At 37.2% G+C, this 14,809-nt stretch overlaps 1 protein-coding gene across 2 annotated transcripts in view; it reads right to left on the reverse strand.

Moving 5' to 3' along the window:
• Window positions 1–2,140: 2,140 nt before the first annotated feature.
• Window positions 2,141–14,809, reverse strand: part of col27a1b (collagen, type XXVII, alpha 1b) — a 73,085-nt gene continuing 60,416 nt past the window's right edge. For both annotated transcript variants that reach the window (XM_017452503.3, XM_053674527.1), the window contains exons 48-61: window positions 14,676–14,783; window positions 14,459–14,566; window positions 14,318–14,371; window positions 13,407–13,469; window positions 13,255–13,308; window positions 13,120–13,155; window positions 12,824–12,841; window positions 12,138–12,173; window positions 11,951–11,977; window positions 11,750–11,815; window positions 11,481–11,649; window positions 8,754–8,863; window positions 6,401–6,619; window positions 2,141–5,657 (exon numbers count right to left, since the gene is read on the reverse strand). In XM_017452503.3, the coding sequence (XP_017307992.1) occupies window positions 5,511–5,657; window positions 6,401–6,619; window positions 8,754–8,863; window positions 11,481–11,649; window positions 11,750–11,815; window positions 11,951–11,977; window positions 12,138–12,173; window positions 12,824–12,841; window positions 13,120–13,155; window positions 13,255–13,308; window positions 13,407–13,469; window positions 14,318–14,371; window positions 14,459–14,566; window positions 14,676–14,783 (1,215 nt within the window). In that variant the 3' untranslated portion in view covers window positions 2,141–5,510. The remainder of the gene's footprint in view (window positions 5,658–6,400; window positions 6,620–8,753; window positions 8,864–11,480; window positions 11,650–11,749; window positions 11,816–11,950; window positions 11,978–12,137; window positions 12,174–12,823; window positions 12,842–13,119; window positions 13,156–13,254; window positions 13,309–13,406; window positions 13,470–14,317; window positions 14,372–14,458; window positions 14,567–14,675; window positions 14,784–14,809) is intronic.

The raw sequence follows: 14,809 nt of genomic DNA on the forward strand, positions 1-14,809 counted from the left end.
TACAGGACATCCACACAAGCTAATCAAATAAAATCTACATACAAAATATATACACACAGCAACCCCATTTCTAAAAGCTGCAGAACATTTACAAACAAAACAACAATAACCAAGAAACAGGATCTTAACTTCACAATACCAGGGTTACAGCATCCCAACAAGCCCCAACAGCCCTTAGAACCCTTACTAGCTTAGCAAATGGTTAGCAATGCAGCCTTTGCTTTGTTACCTGAGATAGCTAACTTAGCTATGTACAGGAGAGTGCAAGAAAAGTAATACCAATAAAACATGTAGTATGTTAGGATTCACAGATGTTCCTCATTAGCACATGTAATTAAATTAGTTTTTTATATGATTTTATTTATTTATTTATTTATTTATTTATTATTATTATTATTATTTTTTTTTTTAAAGATATTCATAGTGGAAAATAAACTCACTTAAAAATCACTTATTTCTTTTTGAATTATATAAATATTCTGTAATATTGTTTGCCTACCCTTTGCCTTTATAACTTCCTCCACCATCTTTCTTATCCTCTGGGCTGAGCTATTTTTATTTGGAAAACATTTGCACTCTCATTGGTTACAAGTAGCTAGTTTGCTTAATAAGGGCAAGCTAGCTTAATTTAAATTAGCTTTGTTACTGGAGCTAGTTTACAAGCAGTGTAAGCTTTCGTTGTTAATGTATCAGCTTTAGCTGGCTTGTTATAGATAGCAAAATGGCTTTTTTTTTTTTTGTTTCCAGCAAAAAAAATAACTAAATTTGGAAAAGCCAGCCATAATGTTGTATATATATATATATATATATATATATATATATATATATATATATATATATATATATATATATATATATATATATATATATATAAACACCATGTTAGTCTTGAGTACTACAGTGTCAACTATTTTCACATTATTTGTGGTAATAAGACAATATTAAATGGTGTTCTAGCACCTTTAAGTCTAAGAAAGGAGTTTGACTGAAGCCTCTGAATTTAGTTCAAATGCAATTTCTATTATAATGCCCAGATTATGAGTGCAATTTTATGACAATCTATAAAGATGACAATGCTGGTGTTTCAGCCCATTCATTATGCACATTCAGTCATAAAAGCCCAGTACGGTGTTCAGGGACATGCCTGTACATCTCAGATCAGAGATTGTTAATCAATCTTACTTCAGTCCGGTCAGTCCTCAATTAGCTCCGTCAATACCTGCAACAGAGCAGTGACCTTCTCATCCTTCCCAAAGCCACTCAATCTCTGTGTTTGTTGCTGATGAGGGTAAATGCTTCCCCAGGGTGCTCCACACTGTACTCACTCATAATAAAGTATGGTGGCTGAGAGGTCTACACAAGCTATTATGCAGCAGATGTAATCTGGTATTAGAACTGAACACAATATACTCTCAGTGTAATATTACTGGAAAAAACTGGCAGTGAAATGGGGTGGCTGTATCACTAGCCAGCCTGTTAGTCAGAGTTGCCCAGCAGACATGTAGGTTCATCAACCGGAGTCACGCTGCTCATAATTAAATAATCAGTTAACAGCTCAAGGAATTTTTAATTGGTTGCTATTACCATGCTACATATACTCATTTGTTTCCCTTACCTTGTATTAACACACTTAACTAGCTAACTAGATGGTAATAGGTTACTATGTTACATAGCTACAATTTTTAAGGCTAGTCAGTTATTGTAAGTTTACGGTCTCACAAAACAGGGGAACACACTGGAGCTTTTACTTGCCTGGCGGTTTAGCTGATATTATTTATGCTTTATATCCATCCCTGAAACCACTGAAACCATGTTTCACCGTCAATAAAGTAATCCACAACAGTGTGTGAGTATTTGGACATTTTGTTCAGTCACTGAATTATATTCTCCTTTTTCTTTGGAAAATGTCTGTTCTGTTCTATTATCTATTCTATCACAAAATAAAAATGGGAAATGGTCAGTGCACTGCACAGATTATTAACATGATGCAGCAGCAACCCCTCCTGGCTACTAAGTAGAAATGAGCTTAAAACAGTTGATACTCAATAGCAGGAATAAAGCAGTTGTGGCATTAGTTTACAAAGCTCATCTTTAGGGTCTGGATGTAGACGGAAATGCAATTTAACTAATAGAATAGACGTTTACTGACCACCCAGCTGTTTATTCAGAGGTAAATAAGAGGGTGAAATGACTGAGGAATATTCAGGATGGTACAGACATGAGGAGGATTTTGATTATGATTATGACTTCAACCTTCTGTTCACAAATTCAGGAGACCAAAAAAAAAAAAAAAAAAACATTCCTTGGTTTGCAACATGAGGTATTCCATCCATAAAACATACCGGAAGAAATGGAAAACATTCACAGACATGGAGGGCTATAATTTGGGTATTTGTGGGGGGAAAATACAGTCATAGCACACATGGGTTATTGTAAAAAGGAGCACACAAACACAGAAACCTAAAATGTACACACAATAGAACAAAAATGCCTTGAACACCCCCTCATGTTGAGATAACATGGCTCACAATAAAGCTGTTCGCACCACAAATATTTCATGTATCTCTAAGTTGGTCAGAATTGGCGGGAATAAGAAAAGAAAAAATATGTAATTGAATAAAAATACATTTCTAATCAGGGTCATGGGTGCAGCTTTAAGAGCTACTTGTAGGAAAAACGGCTTAGTGCCCTTAATTTCAATTAGAATGATCCATGGAAAAGTGTGTATCTTATTCGTGCACAGACACATTTTATTAAGAGCACTTTTTTAATGTCAAATGATCACGTGTGCAGTCAGACAGGGCTTATGGATCACATGCCAAAAGGAGACATTGCATTTCTGATTATTATTTTATAGCAATGGGGATTCATATGTAGACCATGTTTAGTAGTACAGGTAATAAAACACTGGATGGATCCAGCTTTCACGCTGAATAAAGTATGAAAACATAAAACACTTCTTTTTTTCTTCTTAAGCTCTTAGCAGAATTCAAGGATTTGTACACAAGGCATACATCAAAAATGTTCTAGGCAAGATGGCATATAAAAAGGACACTATTTTTTCTTTTTTCTGTTCATACAAAAATATTCCCTTTCAAAGTAAAAAAAAAAAAAGGCACTTCATCTATAGACACTTGTTGGATGACAGAACAAACTATATTTCAAAGGCAACCACAGAAGACGCATATAGTTTTTTATTTGTTAAAAGCTGATATTCCTAGAGCACCATAAAAATGTGAGATTGGAGGTAGACATTTAATGATACTTTCAAGCTTGAAACCACCTCCGTCAATGTTAACTAAACCTGATAAGTTACATGAGTTATGTGTTGATGTGTATGTTGAGTGTATGTGTATGTGTTGATGCATATATTCATGCACAGTTATTCCTGACCTTAACATACAGTCCCCTCTAAAAGTATTGGAATAGCAAGGCCAATTCTCAAGGGTTTCTTGTTGCACAAGTTTTCCCTGTTAGATTGATTGTTTAAACAATTAACAGCTGTGAATGTCTACTCCTGGTTTGAGACCTGGGTTTTGCCTGTGAAGATTGCATTTGTTGTTAAAAAGGATAAATCAACATGAAGACCAGAGAGCTGACTATGGAAGAAAAGCAAGCCATTTTAAAGCTGAGAAAAGAGGGTAAAAATGAATCAGAGCCATTGCACAAACATTGGGCATAGCCAATACAACAATTTGGAATGGTCTGAGAAAAAAAAGAAACCACTGGTGTACTAACAACCTGACATGGAACAGGTTGGCCAAGGAAAACAACAGTTGATGACAGAAACATTGTGAGAGCTGTGATGAAAAACTCAAAAACAGCAGTCAGTGACATCACTAACAACCTCAACAGTGCAGGGGTGAAGGTATCACAATCCACCATTTGAAGAAGACTTTGAGAGCAGAAACATAGAAGCCATACCACAAAATGCAAACCACTCATCAGCAGTACAAAAAGTTCTAGGACCAAGATTAACCTCTACCAATGTGATGGAAAGGGCAAAGTGTGGAGAAATAAAGGATCTGCTCATGATCCAAAACAAACAAGCTCATCAGTAAAGCACGGTGAAGGTAGTATCATGGCTTGGGCTTGCATGGCTGCTTGTGGAATGGGCTCACAAATTTTTATTGATGATGTAACTCATTATGGTAGCAGTGATGGTAGAATAAATAAATTCAGAAGATTAGAGAAGCAATCTGTCTGCCAATTTACAGAGAAACGCATCCCAATCTAATTGGGAGGAACTTCATCATGCAGCAAGACAATAACCCAAAACACACTGCTAACACAACAAAGGACTTTATTAAGGGAAAAGTGGAAGGTTTTAGACTGGCCAAGTCAATCACCAGACCTTAACCCAATTGAGCAGCATTTCACCTCCTGAAGGGAGAAACCCCCACCCAAAACAAACAACAACTGAAAGAAGCTGTGGTACAAGCCTGAAAAAGCATCACAAAAGAAGAATGCAACAGTGGATCACCCAACTTGATGTAGTTATTGCAAGCAAGGGATATGCAACCAAATACGAAGTGTTATTTACTCGAATTTTCTTTAAAACTATCTACTCCAGTACTTTTGTTCACCTATAAATTAGGTGGTCTGCCACCAAAGCTGCCATGTTCTAAGTCGCTTAACACATGTAGATGTAATATCTTTTGTAATATTTTGCTTGTATTTTTCTCATTTGTAAGTCGCTTTGGATAAAAGCGTCTACTAAGTGAATAAATGTAAATGTAAATATCAAGAAATGAAAGCTGAAATTCTGATCTATCAATTCATATTCAACTTTTGATTTCAATCCCCAATGTCTTCAGTTTATAGCAAAAAAACCTAAAGAAATTGGCCTTGCCATTCCAATTCTTTCAAATGGGACTGTATAATCCAATATCCACCAAGTATCATTAGAACAAGACCTACAGACAGACAGACAGACAGACAGACACACACACACACACACACACATGCATCAAACCTGAAAAAAGTCAATATGAGTGACAGTAAACCTTGATTCACTTGAACAGCCAAATATAGGATTTCCCTTTATACAACAAAATCTTTCTCACATTGCACTTTACAAAAAATATACATACACATATAAATACATATGTTCATGTGTAAAAAAAAAAAAAAAAAAAAAAAGATACAAAATAAGTACTGTAAATGCAAATATGTGTTGAACAATTCGGCACCCATCTGTAACAGGAAATCTTGTGCGTAAAGCACAAATGTGTGAATAAATTAACTCTTTTGGCAGCTTGAGACGGATTGCTCAAAGTTTCTTTTAAGTCTTCTTTTAGAAACAGCTGAAGAGAAAAAGTAGTCCTTTAAAGAAAATAGCTTTTTGTCCATTAAGCCTCCAGCTTGAGAAGTCTTGTTTACTTTCAAGATGCTCTGGATCTCATTTTCCTTCACGCTGAGTCTGCAGTCCAGGTCTGAGCAGTGAGAGCCCAAAAATCACAGAGCACAAAGCTTTAGTCCTATTCCTCTCTGTTCTTTCCTTCTGTCCTCTATATGAAGCACACAGGCCCCACCTCCAGGTGATAATTAAAGCCTGCTTTTTTGTTTGGGAGGTTCAGCACATCGACTATAGGCAACAGGTTGGGCTCCTGTGTCTGGAAAAGGAACTGGGTCTGATGCCACCGTCCGTCTGTCATCTGAATAAATGTGGAGTGGTAGCAAGTGTTAATATGCAGCAATAACAATATTAATCTGTAACAATACTAAACAATAGTAAAGTTATTAATTCAACATGGCACTTAGGTGGTTACCACCAATAATGAAATAAAAAGGAAAAATGAATACGAATACTATGAAATTGGTAAATATACAATATGAAAAGATCACTCATGCCTGTACACACCCATCTGCTTTCAGCATGATCACCAAGCATGTAATGAGTTTTTATGTATCAGTTTTCCTCAATATTAAGCAAAATATGACAAGACAAGACAAGCAAAATATAACCAACCACCCTGATTCCAATAACAGCATCTCCTGAAGTGTTTTAGTCCTGTTATACCACAACAGATACCACTGATTAAATATTTTTCTTTATTAAAAAAAACAACACATCACACATTTGACCTGTTAATAGTAATGTTGTGGAACATCCATGAGTTCGCCACACAAGTTCTTGTGTAAGTTATTACTTCAGAAACAACATATTAGAACAAAAACATTCATAGAAATCTGTGATTTGAATTATAGCCAGCAATTCTGTCTGAGCTGCTGGTAAACACCTTCTGACCAATGAGAATTGAGATTTCAACAGCACTATGGTATAATCTGATAATAACTGAGATGGAGATAGGATGTGTTGGGCATTTTAAAGTATGCTATGTGCTGTCAGCATTTAGTACAAATATAACCTTTTCTATGCTGTTCAATCTGAGCTTACCCAGCATTCATCCTTTAGCAGTTCAGGCCGAATGAGTCCTCTAGCCTTGATTATCTCTCCATTCCAGGCCTTGAAGCTCACAGCATTGTGGGATGGAGGTTTGGATGCCCCTTCTGCCCACACAGACACGTTCAGGCAGTGGATGGTGAGAAGCTGCACTGCCTCTGAGCTCAGCAGGTGAATGAAGTTCATCTGGATCACTCCTACACCCATCTCTAACTGCAGCACAACATATAAACAGCATTAGTCACAATGTCTAGAGGTTATATTTATGGATTAAAGCCTGATTTATGGGGCACACAGTATATTCAGTTAGTAAGAAGAAATGTGAACATTTGGGTTAGAGTATATCACATCAGTTTGATTTTTATTACACCACTCAATCTTTTTGGGTAAGAGTCTATCAGCGTGGCACATGTTGACTTGGCAATATTTTTCCACCCTTTCTTACAAAAACATTCCAGATCCATCAAATTGTGAGGGCATCTCCTGTGTACAACCTGCTTCAGATCACCCCACAGATTTTTAGTTGGATTCAGGTCTGGGCTCTGGCTAGATCATTCAAAAACATTGATCTTCTTTTGTTTAAGCCATTCTATTGTTGATTGGGATGTATGCTTTGGGTCGTGCTGAAAGGAGAAATTCCGTTTTCATCTTCAGTTTACTAACGGACACCTGAAGGTTTTGCACTAAAATCAGCTGGTATCTGTAGCTATTCATGATTCTCTCTACCTTGATAAAAGCCCCAGTTATGGCTGAAGAAAAGCAGCCCTAAAGCATGATTCTGCCACCACAAAGCTGCACCGTGGGTATTGTAATATTTTGGTCATGTGTTTTTTGCATCAAACATACCTTTTGAAATTATGGAATTATTAAACCTTTTGGAATTGGTCTCATAACACATTTTGACACATGGTTTGGGGTGATTTAGTTGGGCTTGGATTTTTTTTTATGAGAAAGGTTTCCATCTAGCCTCCCTACCCCATAACCCAGATATGTGAAGAATACCACAGATTATTTTCACATACAGAGAGTAGTCAGTACTTGTCAGATATTCCTGCAGCTCCTTTAATATTGCCGTAGATCTCTTGGTGGCCTCCCTGGTAAGTTTTTGTTTTGTTCTTCTGTAAATTTTGGATGGATGTCCTGTTCTTGGTGATGTCACTGTGGTAGCCCATTTTGTCCACTTCTTAATGATGGCATTCACGGTGTTCCGTGGTATATATAATGTTTTGGAAATTAATTTATACCCTTTTCCTGACCTTTCAACAAGTGAGATAACATGCATGTTTTGCGAGATCTTTGTGGAGCATGGCTTCAGGAATCGGATGAAACCAAGGAGATGTCAAGAAAATCATACAGAAAAAGCTGGTAATTGTTTGGGGTTAATCAGAATAAAGGTGACAGCTGTATGATAATTACTTTTGAACATGAGATTGAATGTGAATGTGCACCCAATTATAAAAGGGTGTGCATACTTGTGCAACCAGGTTATTGTAGCTGTTTTCTTTTTCTTATTTTTCCCTAAAATCTTTCTTATTATTTTCACCTAATTTTTATATGTTATAATTTCACATTGATGAAAAGATTGATCTTAGTTTCATTTCACAAAAACCTGCCATTTAACAAGGTTGTGTAGAATTTTTATATCCATTGTAATTGCTTACACCCAGTGTACACAGTTTTAATCTACATATCCCTTAAGAGATTCAATTCCCTAGGTTCAATAAAGACGGATTGCTGTTGTGGTTCCTAAAGGAAGCAAAAAATCCTTTCCCATAATAATAAACACAAACTTTAAGTTATAAAAATAGGAAGTGTATTGTCAGGAGATCTACCTTCATTAAGACAAATAAACCCTTGAGATCTCAAGGAAATTCTGTAGAGTGCAAATGGAAAAGATGAAAAGTAAAGATGAGTCCAAGTGAGTAGCCAAATGAAATGAAGCCCCAGTGGAAACAAAAGTTGTTAGTTAAAGTCACAATTCTTCATCTAGCATAACAAAACATTATTTCTAAGACTTAAACCTTTGAGTTTGCATTCTGACAAAATACAATATACATCTAAGTGGGTCAGCTTTCTGTGCAAGCTCATATAGTGTATATAAAGCAAAGAAGGTTATTTTCCATAGGCTACACATAGGGAGTGTCTACAAACTACCAAAGAAAACAGACATTAAAGGGATGTCTTCAAAGTGTTTTAAACTAAAAAAGGGTTCCACAGGAAAATATCCCAAAGTTACACAGATGCAGTAGGTAGAGAGCAGCTTGAAAAACCCATAGTATTCATTTAAAGTTTCTAAATATGAAAATACAAAAGAAATATTACATTTAAAAGAGTAATGAGCGTTTACCTTGGATGTAGTGAGCGGCCTCAGGCAAGTCTGACCTCTGCCTGTGAAGTTGCAGGTGACTTCAATTGTGTCAGAGGAGCATCCCAGGTTTGGGTCAATCCAATAAGTGCCTTTAGACAAATTACAAAAAAACACAGTTCTAATTAGTAATTCAGGAAACAATGTTCATGGGTCGACAATATCTAGCCTGGGGAACGTTTTCTCAGTCATTGCATGGGAAACATGGCCACCATGGTGCTTACACATGTCTGATTTGCTGTATCTCCAATACAACTATTTGTTTTATCACATGGTTCAGCCATTATCCATTCCATAATCCCTTTCCTTAATCCCAATCTTTGCAATATATATTACAACAACAAAAAAATAGCTCTGTACATTGTAGGTACACTGTCTGTACTTACAGTTTCCCTTTGTTTGCCTGTTTGTTTACCTATCAAATTAATTCAAGTTAATTACAATTATTTGATATAAAGCAAGATCATGGTGACCATGGACTATTTTTAAACTAGCCAAAAAACACCACTTGCTGTCTTACTTTTTTCAGCCAGAACCTTGTTTCAAAACTTGTCAATATGGCATAAAACCCACTGATACCCTGGCAGCCCTGCCCTGGCAGACAATTCTTCCAATAATCAGAGAAAAGAACTCTACTCCCTATTGACTTTTGACTTTATACTTCTTGGTAACGCAAAGCACCTCAATGCCATAGGAAGTATTTTACTAGGCATATTATTTGGCTTGCATTGATGCTGGACATTATTTCCAGAAGCGGGATGTGGAAATTGTGACAAAACTGAGGAAAATACAGTACAGTGCAAAATCTAAACCTGTTATATAACTCTAATGTTAGCACAACACACAGTCGAATTTTAACACTTCATCGAGCGATAATAAAGGCGCTAGTCACGCTCAAGTAATGTTTTTATTAGTGACGAGAGAACGCCACAGCTCATAGCTGAAATGTTAGCCAAAAACATTTTGTCAAAGGTGCAAACACAGGGGATAAGCTTCATCAGCAGCACATTATTAGGAGAGGAGAAATACACTATATGGCCAAAAGTAGCTGACCATGACACCCGTATGTGTTTGTTAAACATCCTATTCAAAAAGGCATGGCATTAATATGGAGTTGGTCCCCTCTTTTCTGCTATAACAGTCTCCACTCTTCTGGGGAGGCATTCCACTAGATTTTGGCTGTGGGGATTTATTCATTCAGCCACAAGAGCATTAGTGAGGGGAGGCACTAATATTGAATGAAGAGGCCTATCGTGTACTTTGGCTACATAAATTGCCCTCTGCCAGGGATTTAAATACTCGCTTATTTTCAATCGTCTGTATAAATGCACATAATTAGCTCATCATACTTGTGTTAAATTAGGTTATTTGCCACTTTTTAGCATAGTTAATTATGCCTCCAGGCAAGTACTGTACAACATGGGACTGGGCAAGCACACTGGAGCTTTCACTTGCCCAGAGGGATAGCTAATGAATATATGAATTGTTCACACCTGATACTGTATGCAACTACATTGTTTGCGGGTCATAAGCTGCCTCATTTATCAAGCTGGAGATGAACAGATTTATGTGTAAATCGTTCGTACGAGCGTTTACACAAGAAATTCTTGTGTTTACACAAGAAATTACACAATGATTTACATGAACAAGAAAATGCTGTAAATTCAGAAAAATTCATATTCTTCACATGCTCCTGTGTGTGTGTAAACTTTAACTTGATTGAATTTAAATAATATAATTTGCAGGGATTATTGCACTTTTACAGTGCTGTGAAAAAGTATTTGTATAAGTATTTTTTTTCATTGAAGCAAAACAAAGTTATCCAACACCTATCACCCATGTGAAAAACGAATTGCCCCCATAAACTTAAAATCTGCTTGTGCCACCTTTAGCAACAATAACTGCAACCAAACACTTCCGATAACTAGATAAGATCAGTCTTTCACTTACTAGGACTAGGACTTTCACAGCACTGTGGTGGAATTTTGTCCCAGTCTTCTTTGCAGAACTACTTTAGTACAGCCACACTGGAGGGTTTTCGTGCAGTTTCATAGATTTGGGGAATTGGTAACTTACGGGGGCAAATACATTTTCACACAGGCCCAGTTGGTATTGGATAACTTTTTTGCTTCAATAAATAACATTATCATTTAAAAACTGTATTCTGTGTTTATTCAGGTTCCCTTTGTTTTATCTCATATTTTGTTTTCATTTCTGAAACAATTTAGTATGAGATATACACAAAAACTGAAGAAATCAGGATGGGCGTAAATACTTTTCACAGCACTGTATATATCGAATATACCGGTGAGTTTAAAACACTTAGGCTATTTTTATTACCTTTACAGCATTTTGCAAATGAACTTAACCAGAGCGACTTATAGAAGTGCTTTGGAGACTCTATCAAAAACTCATCCTCATGCCAGTTCACTAGGTTAGAGGGACTAAGAATACCATCGAGAGAACTTAGTGAAAATCACTCAATGTGGGTGCCACTAAATGCAAATGAGCTGCGGAGAGAATGCTTTGTACTTTAACATATGCACGCGAGTACGAAGAAAATCAGCCTTCCTGATACTTTTGTAAATCCGGCGAAAAATTTCAGTTCGGTTTGGCTTACGCAAACATTTAAACACAACTTTACTAAAAGACTGATAAATGAGGTGGCATGTTAGCAGTGGAAATCTAAAGGTGCAGATGCTTCCTTACCATCTTTCACTCTGTGCTCACAGTCCAGCAGGTCCCGGCACATCCTGGCTGGGTTCTCCTGCGTTCCCAGTGGGTTCTTGATGCTGTAGATCAGGTTACTGAGGTAGTGAAGGGTCTTAAAGATCTCGGTTCCCTGGTCCAGCATGGGAATGTCTATGTCTGAGTATGTCTGAAGCACAGAAGATGGACATGCTTAGATCTTTCTATTTTCCTTACTTTAACTAATATGTTCTTAGAGCCCTTTTTAAGATATGTTTTAAGGGACTCACCTCAGACCTCAGTGCAGAGTAGGAATCAAATATGACTTGAAAAGCAGCACCAAGTGCCTCACTCTTCTGTACCAGAACAATGAAAAATGCAGTGTTTGTGCAAATGCTTAACCCCTATAATTATTAAAACACAGTGGGCCAAGGCTACATGGACCTCCCCAGTGTGTAACATTTTTGGAATATACACAGAAATATACTTACAAGAGACAGAGAAGAAGCAGGGGGACCCTAGACACCAAAGTACAGTTAAACCATTGAAGATAAAAAAAAAAAGAAGTGATCATTTATTGTATATACTATATACAATATATACTATATATTTATTGTATATATCTATATAACTATAGACTTATACTACACAGTGTATATAAATTATAAATGTGCTTACTGGGGGTCCCGGTGGGCCACGAGGTCCAGGAGGGCCCTAAAAAAGACCAGCACAACATGAGTTCATTTAGAGTTCCATATGTTTGCAAAAGATCTAGGTTAACACTTGACATACTATGGGTTGCCAGTTTATTAGGTACAACTAAAGTGTATCTAAGCTCACTGGACATTTACCAGGTACATCTGCCATTTATGATTGCATCTGTTCCCATGCACAGTTTGTCAACCATCTCTACCCCATCCATCAGTGTAAACAGACCATCTTATCTGTCTGAATATTATTTGGGTGGTGGACCATTCTCGTCACAACAGTGCCAGATGTTATTGTGTGTGATGCTGGTAAGAGAGGCTTATGAAATGTCCGCTAACCAAAAATATCAAGACAAATGTCCTTCCATCCATCCATCCAGCCATTTTCCATACCGCTTATCCTACACAGGTTCACAAAATCTGGGCTTTTGCTAAGTGTTGTACAGTCTGTAGCCATGGTACAGCATTTTGCTTTATATTTTTAAAAGTAAAAAAGTGTAGAATCGAGAACCGAAAATCACTTCATGATTGCAGCGTGGAATCATAGGAGGCTTAAATATTCCCAATCCTAATGTGTACACAATAAACAGGCAAGTCAGTGTAAAAAAGTTCATGTTAAAATCTTAGTCAAATTATGCATCATTTAAATAAACTTACCCTTGGTCCTGGTACCCCCTATTCAAAACAGAAGACAAAAAAATAATATGAGATCAAATATACTTTTACAGCTCATTGCACATCATACTAACAACCAATGTTTGTGTGATGATTTCCTATAACTGTCATATTGCTCCTGGCTGAAATTAACCCAAACACACAGAGGATCCATTATTTTTTTTACTGGAACATCAGCACGCACTGAGTAAGCACTAGGCTTTAATTTTTTTTGCACACATCCCAAAATAACACCACACCTGTATATACAGGAAAGCACCCATGGATGGGTCACTCACCATCTCCCCTCGACTTCCTTTGTCCCCGTGAGGTCCCTAACAGACAGAGGTGAGTTATTTCAGACTGTGTGCTACACATTAAACATCCCCTGCAGTAAAATCTAAAGAAATATAAAAAGATTTTGTAGCACGTACTGGATAACCGCTGGGTCCGATGATTCCAACTGGTCCGATGGCACCTCTCGATCCCTGAAAAAAAAAAAAGAAATGCCTGCAGTAATTGCTGACAGAGCAGCCGTGGGATATCTCATTAGAGTTGTTATAAATGAGCTCATAGTGGTCCCTACCATCAAACCCTGTGGTCCTCGTGGTCCCTGGATACCAGCAGGACCAGCATCACCAGGTGGACCCTATAAAATAACACATCTATTTCCATTTCAAGTTCAAATTAGACTTCATGTATCCACTTGCCAGCTTACATTAGATCATACACAGTATATCAGACTGTACTGTATATGGTATTGATTGTGTCATACTGTCTGTTACCTAATGATTAAAGAGCTTAAATAAATGTTAATATGTTTAATAATGAATAGATACTAATACTGACAGTTAGTGTGATGTCATCACTTCAGCCGTTATCCGTTGCTAGGCACACTATCAATGTTTGGGTGAATTTTCCCTTTAACTAAACTATGTCACACACAGTAGTCACACATACCTGTCTGAAAAGAACTTGAAACAGACTAGCGGCAGCTAATTAGTCACCATCATACAATGATCAAATCACCATAATGTTTGGGTGAATAATTGTGTGCACAGACTCCATGTGTAAGCCTATATTTACACAGCTGGCCTTCACCTGCGCATTCAGACTGTGCAGGCTCTGCCAGATACTAATTCCCTAAATTAAAAGACCATTTACCAACATTTCACAAAACAAGATGACAATTAAAATGAAAATTAAGCATGTAAATCAATCTGGGGAATGATTTACCTTTGGCTCAGATGAACGGAAAGTACCAATATTAAAATCAAATAAAAGCCAAAGCTATGAGAGCAAATCACGATAGGCTTTAAAATACCACGGTAAATGTATAAACCATTAACGAACTAACTATCTTATTGACTTTCTATATGTATTTATGAGTGCAGGAAAATACTATCACTGGATGCTTGAGAAGCCATGGTGAATATGGATTCTGCATTTGACCCACATGCATTACATATAATCAGAAAGGACTGGAAGAGGTCTCACCTTAGGTCCAAAGTGTCCAAGAGGTCCAGACAATCCCCTCTCGCCAGGATCGCCCTGGCGAAAAAACACAAATGACATTTTACTGTCTCTGAAAAATGAGTACGACTGTCCAGTAAAAATAATTTTTTTTTTATCGCTCACAGGTTGGCCTTTAACTCCATGGTTGCCTGATTTCCCTTGCATCCCCATGGTTCCATGGATTCCACGCTTGCCAATAGGTCCAATCTCACCTGGTGGGCCTCTCTCACCCTAACAAAGCAAGAAGAGCCATGAGAGATCATAGAATTGCCATCTACAGTATATATGCTGACACTACAGTCTTCTCTGTCACTGTATGGATTATTTCCTATTTGACTACCTTTGGTCCAAAGGATCCTTGACTCCCTTGTAAGCCAGGTTGCCCTGTTTGGCCATGTGGCCCTGTCTTTCCAGGTAAACCCACTTCTCCATCACTTCCCTGCTCCCCCTAACACAAATACACAAGAGAAGATG

This window comes from Ictalurus punctatus, chromosome 22, assembly GCF_001660625.3.
Source record: "Ictalurus punctatus breed USDA103 chromosome 22, Coco_2.0, whole genome shotgun sequence".
Classification (NCBI taxonomy): Eukaryota; Metazoa; Chordata; class Actinopteri; order Siluriformes; family Ictaluridae; genus Ictalurus; species Ictalurus punctatus.